This window comes from Cryptotermes secundus, unplaced genomic scaffold, assembly GCF_002891405.2.
Source record: "Cryptotermes secundus unplaced genomic scaffold, Csec_1.0 scaffold866, whole genome shotgun sequence".
NCBI lineage: Eukaryota > Metazoa > Arthropoda > Insecta > Blattodea > Kalotermitidae > Cryptotermes > Cryptotermes secundus.
This window is the reverse complement of record NW_019738973.1, coordinates 72,448-97,974: the sequence shown is the minus strand read 5'-3', so window position 1 is coordinate 97,974 and position 25,527 is coordinate 72,448. Positions and strand designations below refer to the sequence as shown.

At 43.3% G+C, this 25,527-nt stretch overlaps 1 protein-coding gene across 1 annotated transcript in view; it reads right to left on the bottom strand.

Moving 5' to 3' along the window:
- The window catches only part of LOC111871516 (myosin-IIIb), a gene marked incomplete at its 3' end in the record, with an annotated part of 98,925 nt that overhangs the window by 61,496 nt on the left and 11,902 nt on the right, over positions 1-25,527 (bottom strand). Inside the window, 2 exon segments of the mRNA XM_023864675.2 lie at positions 5,829-6,004; positions 23,233-23,385. Coding sequence (XP_023720443.2) covers positions 5,829-6,004; positions 23,233-23,365 — 309 coding nt within the window.

Here is a 25,527-nt window from a genome sequence, read left to right as displayed (position 1 = left end):
GGCTACAGATCCAAAGTTCCCGGTTTCGATTCCCGTCGCTATCAGATTTTCCGAGAAGCAGTGGGTCTGGAATGGGGTTCACTCAGCCTCGTGAGGATAACTGAGGAGTTATTTCAAGGAAAGAGCGGCTCCGGTCTAGAAAACAGAGATTAACGGCCGTGGGGATTCGTTGCGCTGACCACGCGACACCCTCTATCCGGAAAAGTTGGCACTAACTTCACCGACAAACGGCGGTCGGTCGGTATAGTTCGCTTGCGGACTACAGGCCACGGAGTTTGTTCTATTGTGGTCTTTAAGCTGAGAGGATTGGTCATGACCAGGGCCCGGATTTTGATTACCTGAAAATATTCAAAAAATATTCGGAAAAAAAACAAAANTGACCTTAAACCTAAAAATGTCAAAAAATGACAAATTTTCCTATAAAATTTACATTTCTGTAACCAGCAGCTTATATCCGAGATTTATATATTTAAGAGCATCGCATAGGATACAAGGAAAAAAAGATGACATGTCATCAAAATCCGGGCCCTGATCATGACGCACTGGCATCCTGTCACAGGTAAGAGAGAAAATTGATCCCTGGGCTTCAATCAATTAAACACCACGCCTTGAAGACGTGCGTATAGGTCCACTATGCTTAACTTCAGCACTATATAGAGGTGGGTGATCAGCTTCACGCTCCGGCCGCTTTACTTCCTGGCATTATGGAGGAGAGAAGAGTCTCTTCCCCCTGCCGGACATCAAACCCCGGCTCCTCAACCTTGCAGTCCGCTGATAGCCTAATCACTACACCGACTGAGCTACCATGGTTCCTCAACATCCTCTCGCTATATACAATTAGCATAATATGAAATATCACACCTAAGGATATAAACCAGAAGCATCAGCTTCGGGTTGCATAGAGAGGGAGGGAATTTCTTGACCAGCTAAGATACTACCAGCTTCTCAAACACCCTATGCTATATTATTGTTAGAACTGTTGGGGTAGCAGTAATGGTTTGAGGCCCTGTTAGGGATGCAGTTTCTTAGCAATTCTGATCACGTAATTTGGAACAGCAACTGTTTTTGTGAGATGCACCTTCGCTTCAAAGTTACAGTTCGTCTGGCAGTCACACGCTGGCCAACTGCTGGACGGTAGAAAGCCTGGTGTAAAACGAAATGTTTTTGCGTACGCTTGTGGCACTATGGAAACTAGAGGCAAATAACAATGCCATAAATGCCTTTGGAAACTTAAAAATGGATTAAAGAGAAAACTGGCCTGATCTGTTAACCGACATATTCCAATTTCGGCAAAATGACAAAGTTGCGGAGGTGAATTGATGAGTCCCATGATCAGTACGCCTTAATCCCTGGGAAAGGGCCCTGGGTACACACTGCAAACATGGCTAGGTGAAACTCAAACCAGTCTTGTGTTAACAAAGAAACTCTTTGTCCTTGCCGGGAATACAATCCCGACGAGGTTCTCACAGCTGTGGCTATGAAGAAGTTTATCTTCTGAGATTTGACGCAAAAGCAAACGGACGCTTCGTAAGAATATATCGCCTCCATCTTCGGGTTGAAGATCAAACCAAGCAAGAAAACCAAAATAAAGCAGGCAGAATATGAGCTGCATTCCTTTTTTTTTTGTTTACTCTTTGAACTTGGCAATCAGGGCAGTTAAGTTCCCCGTCCTAAACATCCCGTCTTTCACTGGGCTACACAGAATCTTTTGCCTGAAGAGAGAAGTATCTTACTCACTCACGGAGCTGAGCCCTTCTGGAGGAGCCGCCAATTCTGCAGCTACTCAAGAATTTCCCAGCATTTTATGGAACCCGAAAGTTCATTACCGTGTTCACAAGAGCCCTACACTGGTCTCTATCATGAGCCAGATAAATCCAATCCATCCAATCCACCAACGCCTTGGTCTTTCCAGTGGTCTCTTTCCTTCTGGCTTTCCCACCAATATCCTATATGCATTCTTCTTCTCCCCCATTCGTGCTACATGCCCTGCCCTTCTCATCCTCCTTATCTTGACCATTCTAATTATACTCGGAGAAGAGTACAAGTTATGAATGAGGAAATAAGTATTCAGTTATTCACTTAGAGAACGCGATGGCGGAGTGTCAGAATGTGTGACTTTTCCTTGGCAACGACAAAAACATCAAGCCAATGAAAAGGGCTTCTCTAATGGAAGGAACGCGGTAAGGATATATTTCAGAATATTTCATGACAGAACCTCACTCGAAATTCCTTGGCCCTGAGCGGGTTATAAACCAACTACCTCCAGAATACCAGTCACACGGACCATCTCTGAACCGACCTGCTAACCTTACGCTTATGCCGTTAGTGTTAAATGCTTCTATGTTGAATAATACTGTGAGTGCATATGCTTCGGGCGACCTGGTTGCGCGCTTCCCGGGGCGAGATCATGACTGGCCTCTCTCATAAAGCGACGTGCGGGGTTACAACCTGTATAATGGACAGGCATAATCTCAGTATTCTTGCGTCATGCAAACACCTTATTAAGGTAACTGAACTCTGCCTTCTGCACACGGATTTTTACGCAAGTTCCTAGGTTGGGAAAAAGATTTATAGGGCAGCACAGTTGGTCCTGTTTGCAACTCTCTCACATCTGTAACTGTCATATTTTGACTGAAACGGCACGAATAGTTTGCTTTAACTACTGATAGATAGCGTGAGAAGCAACTTTTGACGCCAAATAAAGCAGGAAACCGGGAATAGAATAGGAAGGGGTTTCACACTGGCAATGCCTCTCTATAAGACTGTTGCAAATATTAACACGTTTCACACGAAACATCTGTAGCTTTGGTAAGACTGCACAAGACTTTTACTTAGACTGGTCCATCTTGTCTATGTCATATTCTTTGAATGTGAAGTTTAGCTCAAATAACCTAAAATAAAGTATCTTACATACAATATGCTACGAGTTAAGAGAATTCGAACGCTGTTATCTTACTGTTTATGAATGTTACGTCGTTCTAAAACCGCAGCAAATTTTACGTGAAGCTCTAGATTTTAAAGTTGGCCATTCGAAGCATAAAGATGCCACCTGAGCCACTGCTTCGACAGAGAGAGATGGAGGCAACATAAAGTTGTGAAAGGGACACAGGGTCGTGTAGGGTGGGACGCGTGGCGAATAATTGTGAATTCTAGTTCGGATGACCGGATTTATTGGCACTGCGGTTATAATCTCTCTTAATTACAATTAATACAGCGCTACAGCTGATTTACACAATTTACACACCGTTACACACACACTAGGATCCTCAGCCTTCACTAGTCGTATCCTGGTAACGGAATTAAACAGTCTCACTGTGACTAAATCTTCTAATCACACGCCAAGTTATCAGAGACAGACTTCTTATTCTTATTCTACGACGAATTTCGTGGCCGTCTTTTACCGAGAACTCGAACTGACTGAGTGCTATGTCAAAGTCACAATGCGACTGACGGTCGGTCAGTCAGTAAGTCTTGGTGTCTAGCAGTTACGGTCCTGTTTTTGTGGGGCGCCCTCTCTGACTAGAGGACGGGTCTTTTTTTCTTTTTGTATATGCTGCTGGCCCTTGCCAGTGCAGTCTTTCTCGGGTCCGAGTCCCTTGGGACTCGTGGCCATATTTTACTGTCTCAGATTTGAGACTTCCCTTTTCGTCGCCTCCTACGACTGGCAGGGTCACGGTGGAGGTATTGGACCCCGCTCCACACGGGGCGACTGAGGGCTAGTCAAAGTCAAAGTCATATTGCGACTGACGATCAGTCAGTCAGTAAGTCAGTCAGATATTAATTATTACCGTTTGACAGTTACGGTCTTGTTTCTGCGGGGCGCCCTCTCTGACGAGAGGATGGGTCTGTCTTTTGTATATGCTGCTGGCCCTTGTCAGCGCAGTGTTTCTAGGGTCCTAGTCACTTGGGACTTGCAACCATATTTTACCGTCACTCATTTGAGACTTCCCTTTTCGTCGCCTCCTACGACTCGCAGGGTCACGGTGTAGGTAATCACTGAGGGCTAGCGCAGATGTTCTTCAAGATAACTCCTCCGGACGGACCCCACGGAAAACACGGCCTATATTGTTGCGTAGCGCCGACCGCACAGAAAACACAACTCACGTGATTCTTACCCAGCGAATTCACTGGAGCGCTAACTGTTGCTTAGCAACGAACTATAAACATTAATCCTATTGTTGCGTGTTTACAATTTCGTTGCCTAGTAATGGAAACACTTTGCCTATTGTTGGCCAAGAATTTGCGTTCGAGGGAATGTGTTTAGCTAGCTATTTCCTAGCAATGGATATACACGTTACAATATTTTTTTAACCGAGAGGTATTAATTAAATACAATATAATTTATTAAATCGATATTCGAACTAATCGGAAAATCTGTATATGTTTCTCGTCTATTTATGGGCGTTTCGTGGCCGCCCATCTAATTTTCGTTGAATTGATAACCTAACATTTGACGAACAGCACAAATTGTGCAGTTTTCTTCTTCCTGTTGTTCAGTGTTTCCCTCGGGTACAAACATTGTCCTCAGTGCTTTGGTCGCAGACACGCTCCATGCATGCTGTGCGCCTACGGCCAGAGACGAGGATTCGCAAGGCAAGCACCACAGTCATCTCCTTGTCATAAAGCAGGTTAGTTCAGGAAATAGCCGGCTCCGAATTTCGGCAACAGCAACGGTTATACCGAAAGAGGTTGTTCACATGTAGATTTCGAGGTTCTCATAACGGTGGTTATGAAGAGGCATAACGGCGTGTAGTCCGTTAAAAATCAACCGACGTTTCGAAGGAACGTGTCGTCTCCATGTTAGGGCGCCAACCGAGTTTCGGAGGGAAATGCCGCCTCATTTATGGAGTCAACCGACGTCTCAGAGGAATGTGTCACGTCCATCTTTAGGTTTTCCACAGTTTCCCCTACCTCCCTCCAGGCGAATACCCTTTAGTGCCACCAAACACACCATGACCGCTAGTTCACAGTATGTTGGACACAATCATTTCATCTTATTTGCCGGTACACAGTACCTGGTGTCATTAATCTATGGCTGTCCAGCCATTTGTTGGGATTTGGCCGCTTTGTCACTTCCTTGATCTCTTACACAGTCGGTAGGACCACACAAACATAGAATAAACGCAAACACAAACATCCACGCTTTGAGTAGGATTCTAAACACTATATCACAAATATCCGACCGCCTCTCTGGTCTAGTGGTCAGAGTTCCTGCTTACAGATCCAAAAGCCCTGGGTTCGATTCCCGGCGCTACCAGTTTTCTGAGTAGTAGTGGGTCTGAAACGGGGCCTACTCAGCCGAGTGGAGCGGCTCCGGACTAGAAAACCGAGATTAACGGCCGTGCGGATACGTTGTGCTGACCACGTGACACCCTCTATCCGCAAAATTTGGCACCAACAAGCGGCAGTCCCTCGGTCGGTATAGTTCGCTTGCGGACTACAGGCCACGGAGTTTGATATCACAAATATTCATCCCCCAAAGATCTTGGAGCCCGTGTCTTCGTATTTGAAGGCAGGAACGACCAGGAACTCTGTGCTGTTACCCACAGTTCGGCCACTCACACCACCAAATGCCACGAAAGAGACAGAAGTAAATGAAGGACTATCTGGTCATGACACTAAGCCAGTAGAAATGTATCTAGCAGCATAAAAATACGAGTAATGCTTATATTTTCACGGTGGTTGTATTGTACACAGGTCTACATACAATGAACACGAAGTACAATTTACGGATGGCGTTGTATGAGGAACATTGTTACACGGAATATTGCTGAACACAACCACATTACTATGACTGAAATGTCCACGAGATAGAGAAATGTACTCACTTCCATGGTGAACCAGAGCTGGTCCTCTTCTTGTGTCTGCCCACGTCGCAAATACAGGCCATGGAAGGTGGGGATGTTGGGATGCATGTTGAGGTCACGCAGAACCAGGAATTCCTCTTCGATCTCTTCAATATTATCTGCCACATTCTCCAGGATTTTTACAGCCACTCGGTGACCTACACAGCGAAATGTAACCATATTCAGCAGTCAACCTACATTGTCCACAGCAGTGGTACCAAGCACGGGAGCTACGTGGTAACAATTCTTGCTTCAAGAATACTGTCTTCTGGGATTCAGAATGGTCACTACGTCTCCATACTAAGGATGGCAGAGTAAATCAAGGAAGAAATCAGCAAACTTGATCTGCTTGCAGCCTGTTTCATAGCTCAAGCGGTTAGTCGCTGCGGCCCGGGTTCGATCCCGGGCCTGGTCAAGTGGGATTTGTGGTGGAGAAAGTGGCGCTGGGGCAGGTTTTCTCCGAGTACTTCGGTTTCCCCTGCCAATCTTCATTCCAGCAATTGCTCCACAATCACCCTCACCTATCATCTGGGGCTGGTACAATAAGCCAGAAGTGGCCGCAGTACAAGGGGCTTAGTCCCACACCACTAGCAATAAAAAAATACTCTTCAGCACAGAAGATGTTATATGGTCCTCGGATCTGCAGAGTGTTGCATCTCAGAAGACAGTATTCTTTGTGTTCACCGATGTGGGAACTTGTTTCCTACCCTACTGGGGCTACGAGTCATCACCCGAGAGTTTCTTGGTTTGTATCAGTCCCTCGAAGGAAACATCGGTAAAGAAGTCATGATTGGTTTGACACCTAGCCATCTCATTCATAACCACCTCATTATGTCTTTCAAAGGGAAATATCCCCACAGTAGCTTCATTTCCTAAGGACACTGTTGATTTCAGTTTAATCCTTGCAAAGAGAAGAGCTAAGACTAATTTCTACGGTGCTAATGATTGCCTATTTTGGATCGTGCATTTGTCTTCCTCACCTTGATGTTGATCAGAAACAAATGGACGTTTTTTCTATGCAAAAGCAGCACAGAAAACATATAGATAACACGCATACTTCGCAGTACACCTGTCCGAGTGTCACAGTTGTGGACACATTCAGTGGTGACGTGTTGCCGTCCTTTCTTCATAATTCCACCGTAACGCAGACAAATGGCTGCCGCAGAGTAACCAGTGCTGGTTCGGATACGGTGAATGCGCACGGACAAAGGCTACGGATTGCCTCGCAAGAACAAAACGGAATTAGAATGGAAAAAAGAGGAATTCCAGATACCCATTTCACGGATGTAAAGAACCGGAATCTTCCTCAGGAAAAGATTTCGTCAAATAATAACAGCGAATATGCACAAGGAATAAAAAGCCAAATCTGTCCCTGTACTTAAATAATTAAGCACTACATCATGAAGACGTATGGAGTAGATATGTACGTAGATCCACATTTTCTTGACCTCGGCACTAGATGGGAGTGAGTGGTCAGTTTCACGTTCCGACCGCTTTACCCTGGGGAAAGAGCCTAAGGGACCCATTGGATAAGAGGTTGGGTGAGCCCCAGAGTTGATCTGGACGACGTGGAGAAGATAAATTCTAGACCCTAGAGGGACTCGAACTCCGACTCCTCGGTCGTCCATCCCATAGCCAGTCGCTATACCGACTCACATATACACAAGGAATAACTGTCTTAAATCATTTCCGAATTACGCAGATCTGTAATCCCAAAAGAAAATACATTCCGAAGAGACAGACGAAGAATTCGGTAGTCTGCCTGTACGTCTGTGTGTACCATTGGTTCTATTGATGAGTTCAGATTTCATGCAAAAAAAGAAGACAAAGTTAGTCCTGTGTTTTATTAATTAAGCAGCACGTCATGAAAATGTATGTGGGGTTGGAGGTATAGCTCCACTATTCTTGAACATGGCACTTGTTCATTCCCCTTAAGACTCACGACCAGTAATTTCATTTTAGAACTGAACAATTGTGGTTATAATCCTTATGTAACATCCTCTCTCACGAGAGGACCAGTCTGTCGTTTACAATTGCTGCTGGTCCTCGCCAGCGGAGTCATTCTCAGGTCAGATTCCTGGGGAATCATGACAACATTTTATTGTCTCAGGTTCGAGGGCCAGGTCCCTGTGTTTACATCCCCCAGGAACAGGGTGGCTCGGTTATACCCACAGGCTCTGAGTTCCATTTTCGTCGCCTCCTGCGATCTGCAGGGCTACGGTGAATCTTTTCGAACCCGCTTCCACATGGCTTTGATTGTTCAGCCTCACGCTGCGGTCCCCTTATCCACAGAGAAGGAGCCCCCGGTCCCCATCTGATAAGAAGCTGAGTGGGTCCAAGAGGCGGTGTGGAAGCTGTATGGTTGCCGGGAACCGAAACCCAGCTACCCAGCCTGGAGCTATTCAGAGTGAGTCATCCCGACTCCTTCAGCTAAACACATCCTACATCATTACAAACCGAAGCAGAACAGGCCACGGTTTAACGAAGAATGTCCAAAATTAGATGAAAGGAAACGATCCAAATTGCAAAGTTTACAGGATTCCAGCCAAAAGAATGGAGATATTTGAACAATGTGAGATATGTAGCCAGTGGGAATTTAAGAAAAGAAAGCAGTATATGAAAGAAAAAATTAGTAAAAAGAAGAACAAGGAATTCAGTGATTAGTTATATGAGGTGTGCCATCTACACAACAATATTCTGTATTTAAAAAACAAAGGAGACACTACTGTATCAACATTTGTTTATATTTGTTTTTACAAATGCAACATGTTTCGAGCCTTATACCGGGCCATCATCAGGCGTACAATGATCAAGCTTCAGCTATTGAATTACAATTAATTTTATCTACTTCTTTAAATAAGGATACTTATTATTTCTTGAAATTAAGATTGTCAGTGATTAGCTTGCTGACTCCAACAGTATTTTGAGTAGACGGGAGGTCCGCCTTTTTCCAGATATTGAATCTAACTGGGGTTCATGTGTTAGGCAGAGAGAAAGGCATATAACTGAAGCTTTAGTACCTTAGTCCGGTCATTTTTGAAGTTGAATTTGTTGTTACGAAGTTGTGAAATTCTAAATCGCCAAGCATCGATCGAATTACGACAGAATTGATTGAAGCAGGAGGTGAAACAGAAGGTTGTGAGATATATAAACTATTAGTTATATTTGGAATAGAAAATTACTTCAGTATTTACTTGTCAGAAGCCAGATGACAGTGACCATCCAGGCATATCACCGTTCATCGTCATCAAATTCATACAACATATTACCCAATATTATTATTTCAGTATTTAAGCCGCGCTATAGCTCAAGCGGTTAGTCGCTGGGTTCCCACCGTGACGGTCGGGTTCCATCCCGGGTCTGGTCAAGTGGGATTTGTGGTGGACAAAGTGGCGCTGGGGCAGGTTTTCTCCAAGTACTTCGGTTCCCCCTGCCAATCTTCATTCCACCAATTGCTCCACAATCACCCTCACCTATCATCTGGGGCTGGTACAATAGGCCAGAAGTGGCCGCAGTACAAGGGACTTAGTACCACACCACTAGCAATAAAAAAAATTTCAATATTGCCTCCACATATACACAATATTATTGGGGATCATCAATATATATTTTGGCAGTCTTCAGACACAGGAAATAAGAAAAATAGGAATGGATTGGCACAATAGAAAACACATCATTGTTTAGCAACGGTTATCATGTATTTCTGTCAGACGTGTCCAACCATCTATTGCCTAGCAACGGACGCCCTATATTGTTGGATGCTCGTTAGTTTGAACATGTTTACGTATTCGTCTCCTAGAAACGGCCCAGTCTGTCACAATATACTGTCGCGTATCCGGGGTTTGCATGGCTTAAAAGACGGGCTTTGGAGTTGATGATCGAATTTATTGAAGCTTTCTACAACTTACAATATTATATTTAAGCATCCTGCTGCACTCTATACGATATATGATATAAACTCCGTCCTAAGTGCAACCGATTTATTATAGGTCTTTCGTCTTGCTTTCTTCTACACTACAAGTTTCGGCCTCAAACGACCATCATCAGGTGTATACACTCACGTAGCTGTTACACTGCACTTAGTTTAAAATTTAAAAACACGGGTCTTCCCAATTGTTCCCTTCGTCGTTGCTAACAGAATCTAGTTCGCTGATATATCTGATTTGTACATTATCTTTGTTACCTACACACGTCAATTTTGACTTTCATGAACTGGCACTTTTAAAAATCTTCAGTTCCAATTTTGAAAAATTCCTTTAATTTTTTTTCTCAATTTTAAAATTTTAAATTCTCAGGATTACTCGCCCTATGTAAAGACAAACAGAGGCACGCACACAGGGAGCCTACACAGAATAACACCTGTACAGTGCTGAAAACAAGAAGTAGCCGCTGCAGCACTATAGACGTGAGGCGAGTAACCCTGAGAATTTTAAATTTAAAATTTAAAATTTGGGAAAAACATTTAAAAGAATTTTTAAAATTGGAACTGAAGATTTTAAAAGTGACAGTTCATGAAGGTCAAAATGGACGTGTGTGGGTGGCAAAGATGAGGTACGAATCAGACAAATATCAGCGAAGTAGATCCTGTTAGCAGCGACGAAGGGAACAATTGGGAAGACCTGTATGTTTTTAAATTTTAAACTAAGTGCAGTGTAACAGCTACATGAGTGTATACACCTGATGATGGCCGTTTGCGGCCGAAACATGTAGTGTAGAAGAAAGCAAGACGAAATTCCTATAATAAATTGGTTGCACTTAAGACGGAGTTTATACCATATACTTTATACAACCTGTTACAATAGTTCACAGATTACCCACCTGGCACTCTGTCATCTCCTTCCGACTCAGTTTGACTCTACAATCGCTCGACTGTGACTCTCTGCGACTCATTTCTGTCTGACGATTCACTTGTCACTCTCCGGCCGGCCCGGGTTTCTGCGCCTTGCATCATAACGTCCGGTACCCGTGCGAATGTGTCTACATGTTTTCCAAGAGTCTATCTACTAGGCGATGCACTTGTAAATCCATGGCAAAGCACTGAATATATCTCCTAGGAAACGCTATGAATCTATTTCCTACGAAACGCATTTACGTATAAATCCACAGCAACGCTTTGAATCTATTTCCTAGGGAATGTTTTGGATCCATTTACTATGAAATGCGCTTATACACCGAAGTGCCAAAGTCATGGGATAGGTACCTAGTATCGTGTACGACGCCCTCTAGCCCGGCGAAGTGTAGCAACTAGACGTGGCATCGATTCCACAACTGGACGGAAGACCTCTGGAGAGATGTTGAGCCATTCCGTCTGGATAGCCGCCCACAGCTCCCTGGTATTTGTAGGTGCAGGATTTTGGGTGCGAATGGACCTCTCCACCACGTCCCATAAATGCTCGATTGGGTTCATGTCGGGCGAACGTGGTGGTCACGTCATTCGTCGGAACTCTCCAGAACCAATTCTGGACAGCTCCGGCCCGATGACACAGTGCATTGTCCTGCTGGAATATCCCATCGCTGTGGGGGTACATGAAGTCCACGAAGGGCTGCAAATGGTCACCAAGCAGTGTAACGTAGCGGTCACCGGTCAATGACGTGTTTAGGTGGACGAGCGGACCCAACTCATGCCACGTGAACACACCCCACACCAGTATGGAACCACCACCAGCCTGCACGGTGCCTCGTTGACAACTGGGGCCCATGGCCTCATGGGGTCTGCACCACACCCGAACCCTACCATCCGCCCGAAAGAACTGGTACTGTGACTCATCGGACCATGCCACATGTTGCCAATCCTCCAGGGTCCAATTAGGGACGTCACAAGCCCAGGTGAGGCGCTGTGTTAACAGACGCACTCTGGTAGGTCTTCTGCTCCCATATCCCATGGAAGCTAAAGAACGCTGCACTGACCTGCTGGATATGCGTCTGGTACCTCCTGCATTGACTGTGGATGTGATTTCAGCCAGTGGCGCTTGTCTGTTACCGCGGACAATTCTAGCTAGACGCCGCTGGTCACGATCATTTAGCACCCGTGGTCGGCCACTGCGCTGTCACGGTGGGTGAAAATGCCTTCCACAAGGTATTCCCGGTACACACGTGACACCGTGGATCGAGGAATATTGAATGACCGCACAACTTCGGAAATGAAATGTCCCATCCGCCTGGCACCCACTATCATGCCTCGTCCAAACTCCGATAATTCACGTCGGCTTGCCATAAGCAGACTGGCCGGTGTTCAACCTGACTCACGAGCAGGGGAGCGAAACTCCCATTGGCGAGAGGGAAACATGCAGAACACCCATCTATATTCAGCTACATGAACCAGATAGTCTGGAAATGACCGGAATCGATCATAATACACCTATCGCAATTAATCGAATCGCATAAGTGTGAGCCAATCAGAGGATCTTAAATTTCCGTTGAATGTTTTGGGCGTTGGCTCAGTAAGACTGCGTAATTTGTGATATGTGTACGCCATTGAGGTATGTCGTGCAATTAATTAGATTAATTAGTAAGTAGGGACTTTGATTTGATGTTGTGAAACGAGAGTCTACATTTAATCATGAATTTACATCGGTTTGTTACTTATGTATATGGATTATGCTTACCACGCCCAGTGAAATTAGAAACAAACATGAAGTCAGTGTTACTACGATACTTCATCCAAATCGTATTTCTGTATTTTAAGCATCTTTCGGTGTAGCCTTCTTAGGACCGTAGAATACCTAGAAAGGGACAGTGTACTGTGATTGTGTTATAATTTTTGTATTGTTTCTTGCAGGATGGGAAGGAAGAAGAAGTGCTGCGCCAGGGTGCATGTCTTCCAGTGAGGAAACTGGAATTAAATTTTTCAATTTTCCCAGGGATTCAGCACGGTATGAGCCTGATCTGAAATATTATCATAAAACATACTGTAATATTTTGACCAGTGTTATTAAAGGAGCTAAAAATCTTCAATATAATCAATCAATTTATAATTCTAGTAACAAAATGAAAACCACCTTGAGCATTATAAAATCAGACACGGGTAGAAAAATTAATAATGCAGGTATACAGTTTTTAAACATTGATAGGAAGTTAACTGATAATCATGATGTGTTTACAGATTCCTTTAATAATTATTTTCGAACAATAGCTGGACAACATCAATATCAATAATGTTCAACTGCATTTTCTGTGATTTGAAGAAAACTTTTGACTGTGTCAATATCTGTCCGTCTATCTCTCTATCTGCCTCTCTCTGTCTAAAGTAGAATTTTATGGAATAGTTGGTAAGGCCAATGCATTGATAAAATCCTATGTGAAAGATAGGTACCAAAGGGTAAGTCTATTTTACCCATTGAACGAATAATTTAACTTCAATATTAATTAATGATCTTGATCTGTTACATGCTGGATGCCTAGTAGTATACTTTTATGTTTCATTATTGTAGTCTTGTGTCATTAGTGTGCTGCATTCTTTCACATATTTCTTTCACGTATTTTAAAACTGTGTTAATGATGTACTCACTGTGATTTGTCTTTGATAATATGTGTAATTGTTATGGGTTAAATATAATTAATTTTTATTTATATCATTGATGGGACTTGTCCTGTTGTCTTTGACTATTACTACATCCACTGTTCTTCCAGCCATGTAAGGATTAATTGAAAGTAAATAAACGAAAGAATGTCTGTTTTAGTGCATGATGTAATGTAGCACCTACACCATGTTTGTAATGTTTACTGATGAATTATTTCAAGGTTTTGAGATAATATGTAATACTCTTACAGGGCTATGGTATGGGCAGGAAGAGTTGGGTTATCCTGTACTACTGATTCTGCTAGAATGCTGTACGATAAATTTCTGTGCAGCAAACATTTCTCTGAAAGTGATTTCACTACAGCTGAAAGGGTACACCTTAAGAGAGTTGCAGTTCCATATGGCACAGATTCTGCTGCACAGTCACTCCCACAACCTCCTGATCCTTCATTACACACCCCTTCCTTTGATCCCTTGCCTTCAGATTTATCTCCTGAACGCGAGCTTAATGTCCTACCGCCCACCAGAACCTACAGCAAGACACTGGTGCCCTCTGCTGTAGCACCTGTTCCTCTCCATGCAGACAGCCCTTCCACTTCCTTTCAAATGTCTGCAATCCATTCATCGCCAACAGCAGGCAACACTTCTTCAGTGAAAGAAACATCCTATCTCTTAGGCTCTGAAAATATATATGCTTCTGATGGGGCACTCAGGCATATCAGTTGTCAAAGTTCCCCTCAAAGCCCAGAGCAAGGCGTTCTCTGCTGAAAGAACTTAATTTGGCTTCGCTTTCTGAATTGACACCGAGGAAAAGGAAATTATATGAACAAATTCGGAATAAGGAGAGGGCACTCTGCAAACTGAAAAAGAAATACAAAGGAAAGAAGTTGGAAAATCTGTGTGATGTGGACAGTGATCCACTCATGGAGAGACTTTCATCTTCTCTCAGTGTAGAGTCTGCCAGATTACTGGCAGCGATTATTAGGAACAGCAGGCAGAGACCTCAGGGAAGGAGGTGGGATTTCGAAGAGAAAGTGTTGGCTCTGTCTCTCCTTAAGCGTAGTCCCAAATCCTATATCCTTCTCCGTATACTACACCCCCTCCAATCCAGACGATCCTTGCAGTCTGTCCTCAATACCGTTCCATTTAGGACAGGCATCAATGTTCATGTGTTTCGTGCACTCAAACAGTCTCTGCAGAAAATGTCTGGTAGAGATCAATATTGTTGTCTCATGTTTGATGAAATGTCAATCAGAACTTGCATAATCAGAAGTTTGACTGCATTGAGGGTTTGAGGATTGTGGAAGTCAGGGCAGGACATGCAGCATTGCAAATCATTAACTTGAGCTCCAACTCTTCGCCTCTGTGCAAACATGTTTCCTTTGTCTCAGAATATTAGAACGTCACTGGGTCAGAGTTCATTCTGGCCTTTATCTTCAAGAAACTATATTTCAATCAAGCGTATGGGAAATTGTTTTCTGACACACATGGGTCTTGTTGATGTGTAGGTAAGAATGTAGAGGCATTACTTTATAATTGACTTGCAAAGTTCAGGTTATCCACCTCAGTGTGAAACTCTGAGACGCAGACTCAGTATCAGGATTGAATGTGGGTAGGACTATTTATGTAATTTCTTTACCTGTTTCATTTTCATTACATTGTTATTCACTTCTGTTGTTATAGGTGTATTCCTTCTCTTGCTTTTGCCATATAATGCTACCTGTACTGGACTGGTGAACATGAACATAAGATTTTCAATAGTAATTGCATTTCTTTAACATATATTATTAATTTTTGCTATATAATCATATCCAGTACTGAAGTGGAAGTTGACAAGATACCAGATTGTCGGTATTCATTACATTTTTTTGTAAGATATGTTACTTTTGCCATATAAACCTTTCCATTACTGAACTGAAATATGAATAGATACCAGATTTTCAGTATTCATTACATTTTTTTGTAAGATATGTTACTTTTGCCATATAAACCTTTCCATTACTGAACTGAAATATGAATAGATACCAGATTTTCAGTATTCATTACATTTTTTTGTAAGATATGTTACTTTTACCATATAAACCTTTCCATTACTGAACTGAAATATGAATAGATACCAGATTTTCAGTATTCATTACATTTTTTTGTAAGATATGTTACTTTTACCATATAAACCTTTCCATTACTGAACTGAAATATGAATAGATACCAGATTTTCAGTATTCATTACATTTTTTTGTAAGATATGTTACTTTTACCATATAAACCTTTCCATTACTGAACTGAAATATGAATAGATACCAGATTTTCAGTATTCATTACATTTTTTTGTAAGATATGTTACTTTTACCATATAAACCTTTCCATTACTGAACTGAAATATGAATAGATACCAGATTTTCAGTATTCATTACATTTTTTTGTAAGATATGTTACTTTNCTGGTGACAAACTTTCTCCAGATAATTAATTTGCAACCTAATCTCTTGTACTCCAGAGCTGCAGAGGCTCGTATTGGGCTGTTATTTTTTTTTGGAAAGGGGATGGGCGACCAAGTTTAATAGAACTTCACTCGGATCCAACCCAAAGGATATGGGTGAAGTGATATTTAACTTACTTATGCAGCTGAGCCTTTCCTGAGAAGCTGCCAATTGTGCAGACACTCAAGAATTTTCCAGCCTTTTGTAGAACCCAAAGGTTCATTACTGTGTTCACAAGAACCCTCCACTGGTCCCTATCCTGAGCCAGATCAATCCAATCCATACCATACCATCCTATCTCACTAGGATACATTTTAATAGTCCACCCACCTACACCTTGGTCTTCCCAGTAGTCTCTTTCCTTCTGGCGTTCCCACCAGTATCTTATATGCATTCCTTGCCTCCCTCATTCGTGCTACATGCCCTGCCAACCTCGTCCTCCTCGACTAGTGATAATGAACACAATTCACAGTTTTTGAAACTGAAAGAGATCTGGTTGTAAAAGTATTTATTGCAAGAAGCGAAAAAAAATATTGTAAGATGGGGAGGGGGAGCACTCAAAATAGTTGCTAATGTAGCATACCTTCTTACCGATTGCGATCTCGGCCCTGGAGGCCATTTTAAATTTAGTTCATGTAAGCTGAAAATAGATGGCAGCAGTACTGCACCGAGGTGTCATGGTGGCCATGTTGCCAACCGATAATATGGGATGTAAGATTTGAGGCTTTCACGGCGGTGACTATGAAGAAAGCAGTCTTCTGGGATTTGGCACCGTGTATATGTGAGGTTAACACCACATATACACGGTGCCAAATCCCAGAAGACTGCTTTATTTAATAATATGGGAGTTTCACGGGGCTGCTCACGAGAGAACACTTCACAACTGATACTGCTCTGTATACAAATCCATGGCAACGCATTGAATATATCTCCTACGAAAAACTATGAATCTGTTTCCTACGAAACGCATTTACGTATAAATCCACAGCAACGCTTTGAATCTGTTTCCCAGGAAATGTGCTTATGTATAAATCCATGGCAAGGCGTTGAATTTATCTCCTATGAATTGCTTTGAATCCATTTCATAGGAAACGCTCTTACGTATAAATCCATGGCAACGTTTTGAATCCATTTCTTGGGAGATGCGCTTACGTATAAAACCATGGCAACGCGTTGAATCTATCTCCTAGGAAATGCTTTGAATCCATTTCCTAACAAACGCGTTTATAAATACAAGGCAACGCTATAAGTCTATTTCCTATAAAATGCTCTGAATCCATTTCCTAGGAAATGCGCTTACATATAAATCCAAGGCAACGTTTTGAATATATCTCCTAGGAAGTGCTTTGAATCCATTTCCTAGGAAACGCGTTTATAAATACATGGCAATTGTTACTGCTTGAAAGCCGGATTATCTGAGTCACAGTAGCGCCGGAAAAGAATCCATTGCTACGCTACCGTTTCGTAAAACGTTTCCACTGTAACGAAGATTCACACAACCTTAAACGTACTCATTATTATATAGCATTCCAACGTGTGGTTGTCTAACTCAACAAGTTTCAGACTTGTAATTTGATTCAAAGTTCATATATTTCTGCACAGCAATAAGCTAATTAGCTCGCCTCTTTTTGCAAGATGGGTAGCACTTCTTCAAGTGAGAAGCGTCAAAGTGATCTGGAATGCGTGGAGACTGGCCTAGGAGAAAACATGACCAGCAACCTACACGCTAAAGAGAATGTTCCGATTCTAGATGATATATCAGCAAGTAATCAACAAGAGAGTATCCTTACTGCATTACCCCCGCGTGAAGGTGAAGAAACTCAGGTGAGTGAAGGCACTCAGGTGGGATGTGCACAGGGGCCTGATATGGAGCCAGAGTCATCAGCCAAAATAAGCCGGGGTACCAGGAGATACCAGCGTACTGGGGACGATCGTATTACGCGTGTTACTTTTCCAGATTACGCTAACATTCCACCCAAGGTGGACTGTTGGAGAAGTAAACCCAAATTTTGTGGCGAAGACAAGAAGGTTCTGGTTCAAGACGATATACTGGTAACAGAGAACGAGCAAGAGTGTTCCCCTGCTCTAAATATGAAGGTGTTATCGACAATTCACAGCGATAGCAAGAGACAGTCACAAGAGGAGGAAGATCAAGGGTGCGGATGTTTTCGCTGGTGCAAACGGAGACCAAGGGAGACGATAGTTGTACTGGTTCCAGACAATGCAATGCCAACAATGAATGAGCAAGACAGTTACCCTACTCCACACTCCCAGTGTCCCGGGATAGAAGCCCAGAAGGTGGATGACCACATTGTGTGTGTACAGGCGCATGATGTCCAGCCCGAGCCATCAAATCCAGTAAAGCGGAATATCAGGAGAAACCCGGGTACAGCTGTTCATGTCATTTTGAATTATCCGATCCCCGATTACAGTAAAGTTCCGGCCAAAGTGGACAGCTGGAGAAAAAAACCGAAAACTGGTGTGGAAAACAAGAATGTCGTCATCGATGAATAAGACAGAGGCTCCGGAGAGAAGTTGCAGTATTCACGGATTATCACTGCGAGAAGAGGACACAGAAGGAATTCTTCTGCGAATTGGAATATTTCTATTTCTGGCTTTCTGGGTACATCAGCCGGACCATTGGTCATTTATACTGGAAAATCTACACACCATGCTCACTTCTCGACAGATTTTGTCTGCACGTTGGGTTCTCCCCGTGCCTGATACATTTTCGCTCTTAGCCAGGGTGCCGATTGGGGACACCACTTTGAAGAGGATATTCTGAGGCTCTCCGCCACGCCCTCAAGGTCTCATGCATCTGTTTGGCTGCCAAAACCTACGGAAGATGTTAATGCCTACAATTTCTTCATTCACTATTGGACCGGGCTTCCCATAACGGCTCTGGCCACACGGACTCTGCAGCAGAACCTTCAGTCTACTGTGTAGATGTTCAGAGGAGACCCTACTATACTCAGGGCGATAAAGTGCAGATACAAACTTCCATCTTGTCTCCCGCTCTCTCACATTCCACATTTGGGCAGGGCTCGAGCTCTGTGTTACGAGAGTCTGGTAAAATTTTCTGGTTGTGTGACTGATAGGCTTATGCATATTTCTCTTTGTATTTTCTTGTTTGGTTTAACTCTAGTCCTACTAAAGTGGTCGAGCGCTCTCGACCGTATGTATGTTTCAAAATATTAATGTAATGTGTTAAGTCTCTAATATTTATAATTATTATTATTATTGTTGTTGTGGCTGTTGACTCGGCACATACATAAGAAAGAATTGAATTAAATTGAATCATTATTAATAAATACTTATTTGGAGATGCTGGTTTTCTCTTGAGTAATGCTAAAGGCTTGAACACGCCAGTCCATCAGGGCAGCATTGACGACATAACAAAAGGACCAGGGAAGAATGCAGCGTGACATTTTCTGTATCAGTTTGGGATAAGGAGGGGAGGACCTGCTAAACTCTTAAAGGGCTCCCTACCAACTATATGAAAAGTGAGAATGACTTCTTTCTAAGAGAGACATGGACACTTCTTCTGCTGCCTGAAAGATCGTAGGGCGCTTCCATCACATGACAATTCAGGTCTACTGAAACTGCCTTATCAGAGCACAGATGATACTCTCTCAAACCTCGTGTCCCGATTTTCCTCCGCTACTTTCGCTCTCCGATCCCCCACAGCTCACTTGCTGTTTCCATGCTCAGCACACCCTTATATTATAATGGAATGCCTTACCCATTCTTCCTGTCATGATATAACTGTCCTTAATTAACTTTCATAACAAATTAATGTTTCGTATAAAAAGTAAAATGTAATCATGAGTCCCGCGGGACTCAGATGAGGACGACTGCGCTGGCGAGTACCAGCAGTAATTGTAAACGAAAGACCCATCCTCTCGTCAGAGAGGATGTTACATGAGAACTATAAGCGCAAGTGTTCAGATGGAAAATTAAATTACTGGTCATCAGTCTCAAAGGGCTTGTCGTCAAGAGGAACTGATTCGAGGTAAACGGCCAGTCGTAAAGTAGCTCTGACCCTGACTCTGACTCTCTCAGTCGGAATTCATTCTTAAAGGAGCTCTGAATCAAGCCAGTCGCAACAGAAGACCGAAGCCGGGGTAACAGAGCAGAACTAGAAGATCAGTCAGCAGTAGTTCAGAGCAGAATAGAGAGAGATCAGATCGGAATTTTTATTGAGTTATTGTAACTTGGCGTGATTACGAAAGATTTTAGAGGTGGCAATAAATCCAATCCAAAATCCATCAGTATTAGTGGCGCGGCCATAAACACGTGACAATAATTTTTGTAATTTGTCTTCAAAGCTAGTTACTCTGGATTACGACCAAAATATGTGAACCGATCTGAGGAAGATAATTAAAAATTAAATTACATATATTTGATGAAAAGTGATGAAGTTTTGGAACACTACTATCGTAAAATAAATTGTATAGCTCTTCCTGTAACTGGCCATGGAGGCCCATAGGATTGTGTGACGTCGAGGCTCCCACATGTTCTCTAGACAATCGGCTCATAGATGGCGGTAAGGTTGTCAGCCTTACGCGTCGGCCGCCCTTTACCTCCCAGGAAGATTCCTGACTCATTTCTGTTAGAGGCTGAGTACCCCAGGGTCATATTGGGCTGGAAGGATTAGGTAAATTGAAAAAATCCACCTCATCGGGACTCGAAACCGTGACCATACGGCTTGTAGCATAGTGCCTCAACCAACTACGCTATCGCGTACCCCACACTGCTCCTATGCTAATAGCACCGCTTCAGTATCGCTAATACGTATAACGTGGATGGGCAGAGCGTTGCTAGGTAACGGACCAGTAAATACACGCGATACACGCTCGCAACAATGGAAAAACTAGGTTATGCAACCCGCTTCTAGGGAATGGGCTCGGTAAACAGACTTCCGCGCAGGCGCAATGACGTAACACTGCAACAGTACAAACTATCACTTGACTTACTTCCTGTGTGGCCCATGCCGAAGGCTTATAAGGGAGTGGATTCAGCGTAGTAAAGTCAGCCGTAAGCTGGAAAGCGATTTGGAACCAGGAGTACAGAACAGTACAAGAGGTCGGCCTGTGAAGACTTTGCGTGTGATTTGAAGGCTTTATTTGTGTGTAACATTTGGAGTGTGTAACTCAGTGAGACTGTGCCAGTTTCTGTGAGGAGATCCGTTGCCAGGATACGACTAGTGAAGATGAAGAATTCTAATGCGTGTGCAACGGTGAATTATAAATTGCGTAAATTAGCAGAGAGGCTGTAATCAAAATGCCAATAAATCCAATCACCCGAACTAGAACCCGGCACACGTGACATTATGAACAAAGGAGCTTCTGCTAATGATAGCATGTCAATAGTATCGACGAAATGGCAATGTCAGGAACTTATATGTCGAATTATTATATTTCAATCAGTGTATTCCTTTGCAGCGTGAACACTCTACTTGAATAAGAATGTGTTATAAGGATGGAAGAAAACAGCCACAGAGACAATTCTGAATTAGATCCAGAATTCACGAAACAGCAGAAAACAATATCTTAAAACCACAGAAGGATGACTGGTCGAAGAAAACTTTTGAGGCGGTACAGATCATCGAGTCGAAAAGTAGGAACCGCTGAAAATAATTTAATGACGACAGATGGGAGGTCTTCCGTCATAAAGTTACATAGGATTCCTTGACAATTTGGTAGTTACTCAGCTGGCCAAAAATAACTCCAAGTTCCAAGTTGTCAAAATCAACTCCAAGTTTCTTCTTGATAAAAGTTTATTCTGGTCAAATGTAACTCCAAATTTCATATGGTACAAAGTAAGTCCAAAATTCGTCATCATGTCCTGAGCCAATTAATTATGCCCACATTCCATGCCCTTCAACATCATTTCTCCAACAGCCATTTATTAGTACTGGTGTACTGCCATTTAAGCTGCGTCTCCCAGATGGCCCCTTATCTCAAAAATCTCCAGCAAAAATATTGTAACGTGGATGGCCAGAGCGTTGCTAGATAACGGACCGGTGAATACGTGCGACAAACGCTCGCAACAGTGGATCAACGAGGTTACGCAACACGCTTCCAGGCAACGGCTCAGTAAACAGATTTTCGCGCAAACGCAATTGCGTCACACTTCAACAACACTATCACGTGACTTGTGTTCTGTCTTTTCCGTGCGGCGCCTATATGAAGAATATCTGTTAAAGGTTGGGTTTGTTGTTAGAAAACTCCAGCGCGTCTCAGCTCAATGGAGACCTGGTGTGAGCGCTGGAATATTAAAATTAATGAAGATAAGACTCGGGGGGTCTATTTCTCTCGTAGTCGTCGACCGCCTGAGTCTAGTCTTACTCTAAAGGGACGAAATATTCCATTTGTAAACAGCGCAAAATATATAGGTGTAATCTTCAATAAGAGAGTGACATGGATATTGCACATACAGCAATCACAGAATTTACAAAAAGGGTTTACAAAGCACTAGATGAAAAAGAAAGGAGTATAGGGATATTTTTGGATTTATCAAAAGCGTTCGACCTAGTAGTTCATGATATATTGCTATGTAAGATGGAAAGAATGGGGATACGAGGGGTTACACTAAGTTGGTTCCAAACATACTTAGAAAATAGAGAACATGCGGTAGAAATTACATACAGATGCAAAAAACTAATCGTAACATTAATTACCTATCCCGAAAGAGACCCATCAGCTATGGCGTCCCACAGGTTCCGTTCTGGGACCAGTGTTCTTTCTGTTATACATAAACGACCTGGAGGCCAGCATAGAACATGGGAAACCTACGTTCTTTGCCGATGATACTAGCATTTTTATAGCAGGAAATAGCGCCAACGAAATTCAAAGGAAAACAAATGAAACAATTAAAAAAATCACAGAGTGGTTTGAGAGGAATCAATTAACTATTAATAAAGAGGAAACAATAGCAATAGCCTTCCATCATCCTCAAAAACTACAACTTGAATGCCCTCCAATAAAGATTTATGACACTGTTATCAACTACACAGATCACTCAAAATTTCTGGGAGTCTGGCTAGATAAGCATCTAAGATGGCCTATCTACAGGCCTTTGTTGGACCACGACCGTTATTTCACTGTCTTGCTCATCTATACAGTCGGTAGGACTCCTTGGGCGCAGGATCGGCCCTTTGCAAGGCCGCTACTTGTACACAGGACAATACAAACACGGGTTAAACGCACACATACGTCCATGCCTCAAGTGGGATTTGAACCCACGATCCCAGTGTCTGACCGGGCGACCTCGTGGGCACTGTGGTATTCAGGTTTGTCAAGGAGAAATGTTATAAGAAATTCCTGACATTTTTGGTGTAAACCTAGACATGATTAGTGAGTGGGCTTTATGTGAGGATCTCTTACCGGTCACAGTGTCCCTGGCGCTGTACACCTCCCCATAGGTCCCCTCCCCTATCAGGTCTTGCAGAATGAACCGGTCGCCTGGGGCTGGCAACTCCTCAAAGTTCACGTGTTGGCTCAGTCCGTGGTACGCCATCTTGAATGTTCTGTACAGACCTAAGGACAAATGAGAACACGTTTCAGATTTGTACTGAATTTCGTAATGGTTAAACATTTCTTTCAGCCAGAAAATAACAGAGCAACCGACTTCGCATCCGGGAGGAATTCGATTCCATTTCGGAGCAACGGCTACACCGATGTTTGTATAGTTTCTTCATTGCCTACAGAGGAAACATGTGGAAGTTCCTCCAACGGCGGCTTACCACATACCTTAAAATTCACAATCATACACTACATCGTCACGTGGAATTCAGCACCTCTTGTAGAAGTTGATTGATGCCTTTCGCAGAATTTGATACAAACAACGAACCACTCCGTGAGCCCCAAACTCATGTCTTTTCACTTTCCTCTTATATTAACACGGCACACATATGGTCATGGACCTTCGGGGTCCCTAGACTTGTCTTCAGTTTCTTGGGATGGGGTGACGCAGTAGCGTAGTTGATGAGGCACTATGCTACAAGCCGCAAGGTCGCGGGTTTGAGTCCCGATGAGATGGATTATTTTTTCAATTAACATAATCCTTTGAGCCGCATAATGGCCATGGGGTCGACGTGATATCTCGTCAGTCTATTGGTGCGCTGACTGTCGCCTAGCAACGAGCTGTAAACATTCATCTTTTTGTCGTAATGCACTCGACTGAAGTTGTTTACAGGTCGTCGCCTAGAAACGCTCCAGGCCATTCACGTTATAATACGAAAGGAAATGTTCTCCTTTGAATTCCAACAGATCATTCCGCCACTAATAACAGAATACAGCAGAAATTAATATTCTGAAAATGCGTTTCCTGTGACCAGTACCAAGAGTTATACTTACAGACCAGAGAAAAGTGCGAAGATGTTATTTGGGAGCACAAATAAAACAAAACTCCGGGGCCTGTAGTCCGCAAGCGAACTATGCCGACCGACCGACCGACCGCCGTTTTTCGGCGAAGTTAGCGCCAATTTTAGCAACCCCCTCGTTGGTGTCTCCACCTTATCGTGGTGAGGGGGTTTGAGTATGCCAAGGACCCTGAGAGCTATACCAGCGGTAGCGTAGCTACTGGCAGGGCCTCCCTTGCTGGACAGGTCAAAGGGTAGGCATCAGACGAAGAGAGACACCAAAAACCAAAAACTGATGCCGGAAGCAGCGTCATCAGCAGCGACTTGAAGCACAGAGCAAGTGATGCTCGAGATGGTTCAAGTTCGTATAGCAACAGGCGTGACCAGAGTGGTTTGAACGGCTGTTGTACTGCGATGTGGAAAGCAAATGGAAGAACTACCACATTATCACTTTTCCTGGATTGTCTCTTTCCAAAAACAGAAGATCGCATTAAGAGGAGAAACTGTTTTGGAAGAGGCTGTGGACCTGTCGTCTGACAGATTACTGATGGATGGATGGAGAGGGTGTCGCTTAGTAAGCCCAACGGATCCCCACGGCCGCTAATCTCGGTTTTCTATTTCCTTGAAATAACTTCTCAGTTACCCTCACGAGGCTGAGTGGAACCGTTCCAGATCCACTACTGCTCAGAAAACCTGATAGCGCCGGGAATCGAACCTGGATCTCTGGATCTGTAGGCAGGAACTCTGACCACTAGACGACAGACGCGGTCATTAACAGTGTACTGAATGAATAAACTGAAAGGATATAAGAAAACAAATACTGACAAGGGGCCCAAGAGGGGAAAACGAGTGTTGGAAGATAAATAAGAAAACGAAACAACCAAAGGGGATTTTAACTTCCTTATGAACTCAGTATGGCCAGGCCATCAAGGTTGTTCCTATGCAAAATGGCGACGAAATAAGTCACTGGGCTTGAATCAAATGATGGTTACAATGGTCATCTAGTTTTGACAAGACCGCCGAGACAGAAACTTTGACTACAGCTGTCTGCGATTAATCGGCCTGCTGGCCTCAAGCGGCGTGACGTGACGCCAGAATCGCGTGCTAGCACAAGGAAGTGGCGACCCAGTCTTCACTGTACGTCAGCGCCCCAGACCGGAACTAAATGTAGCGCTCGCTGTGTGATTTTCATGGCCTGTTACGCTGACTGACCCCCGACCGTCTTCTGGACTTGTACAGTGACTTGTACGGCTTTATGAACTCTGCTTTCTTTCACAAAATGCATAATGCGGAGCAAAGGTTTGTGCCAATGTTTCAC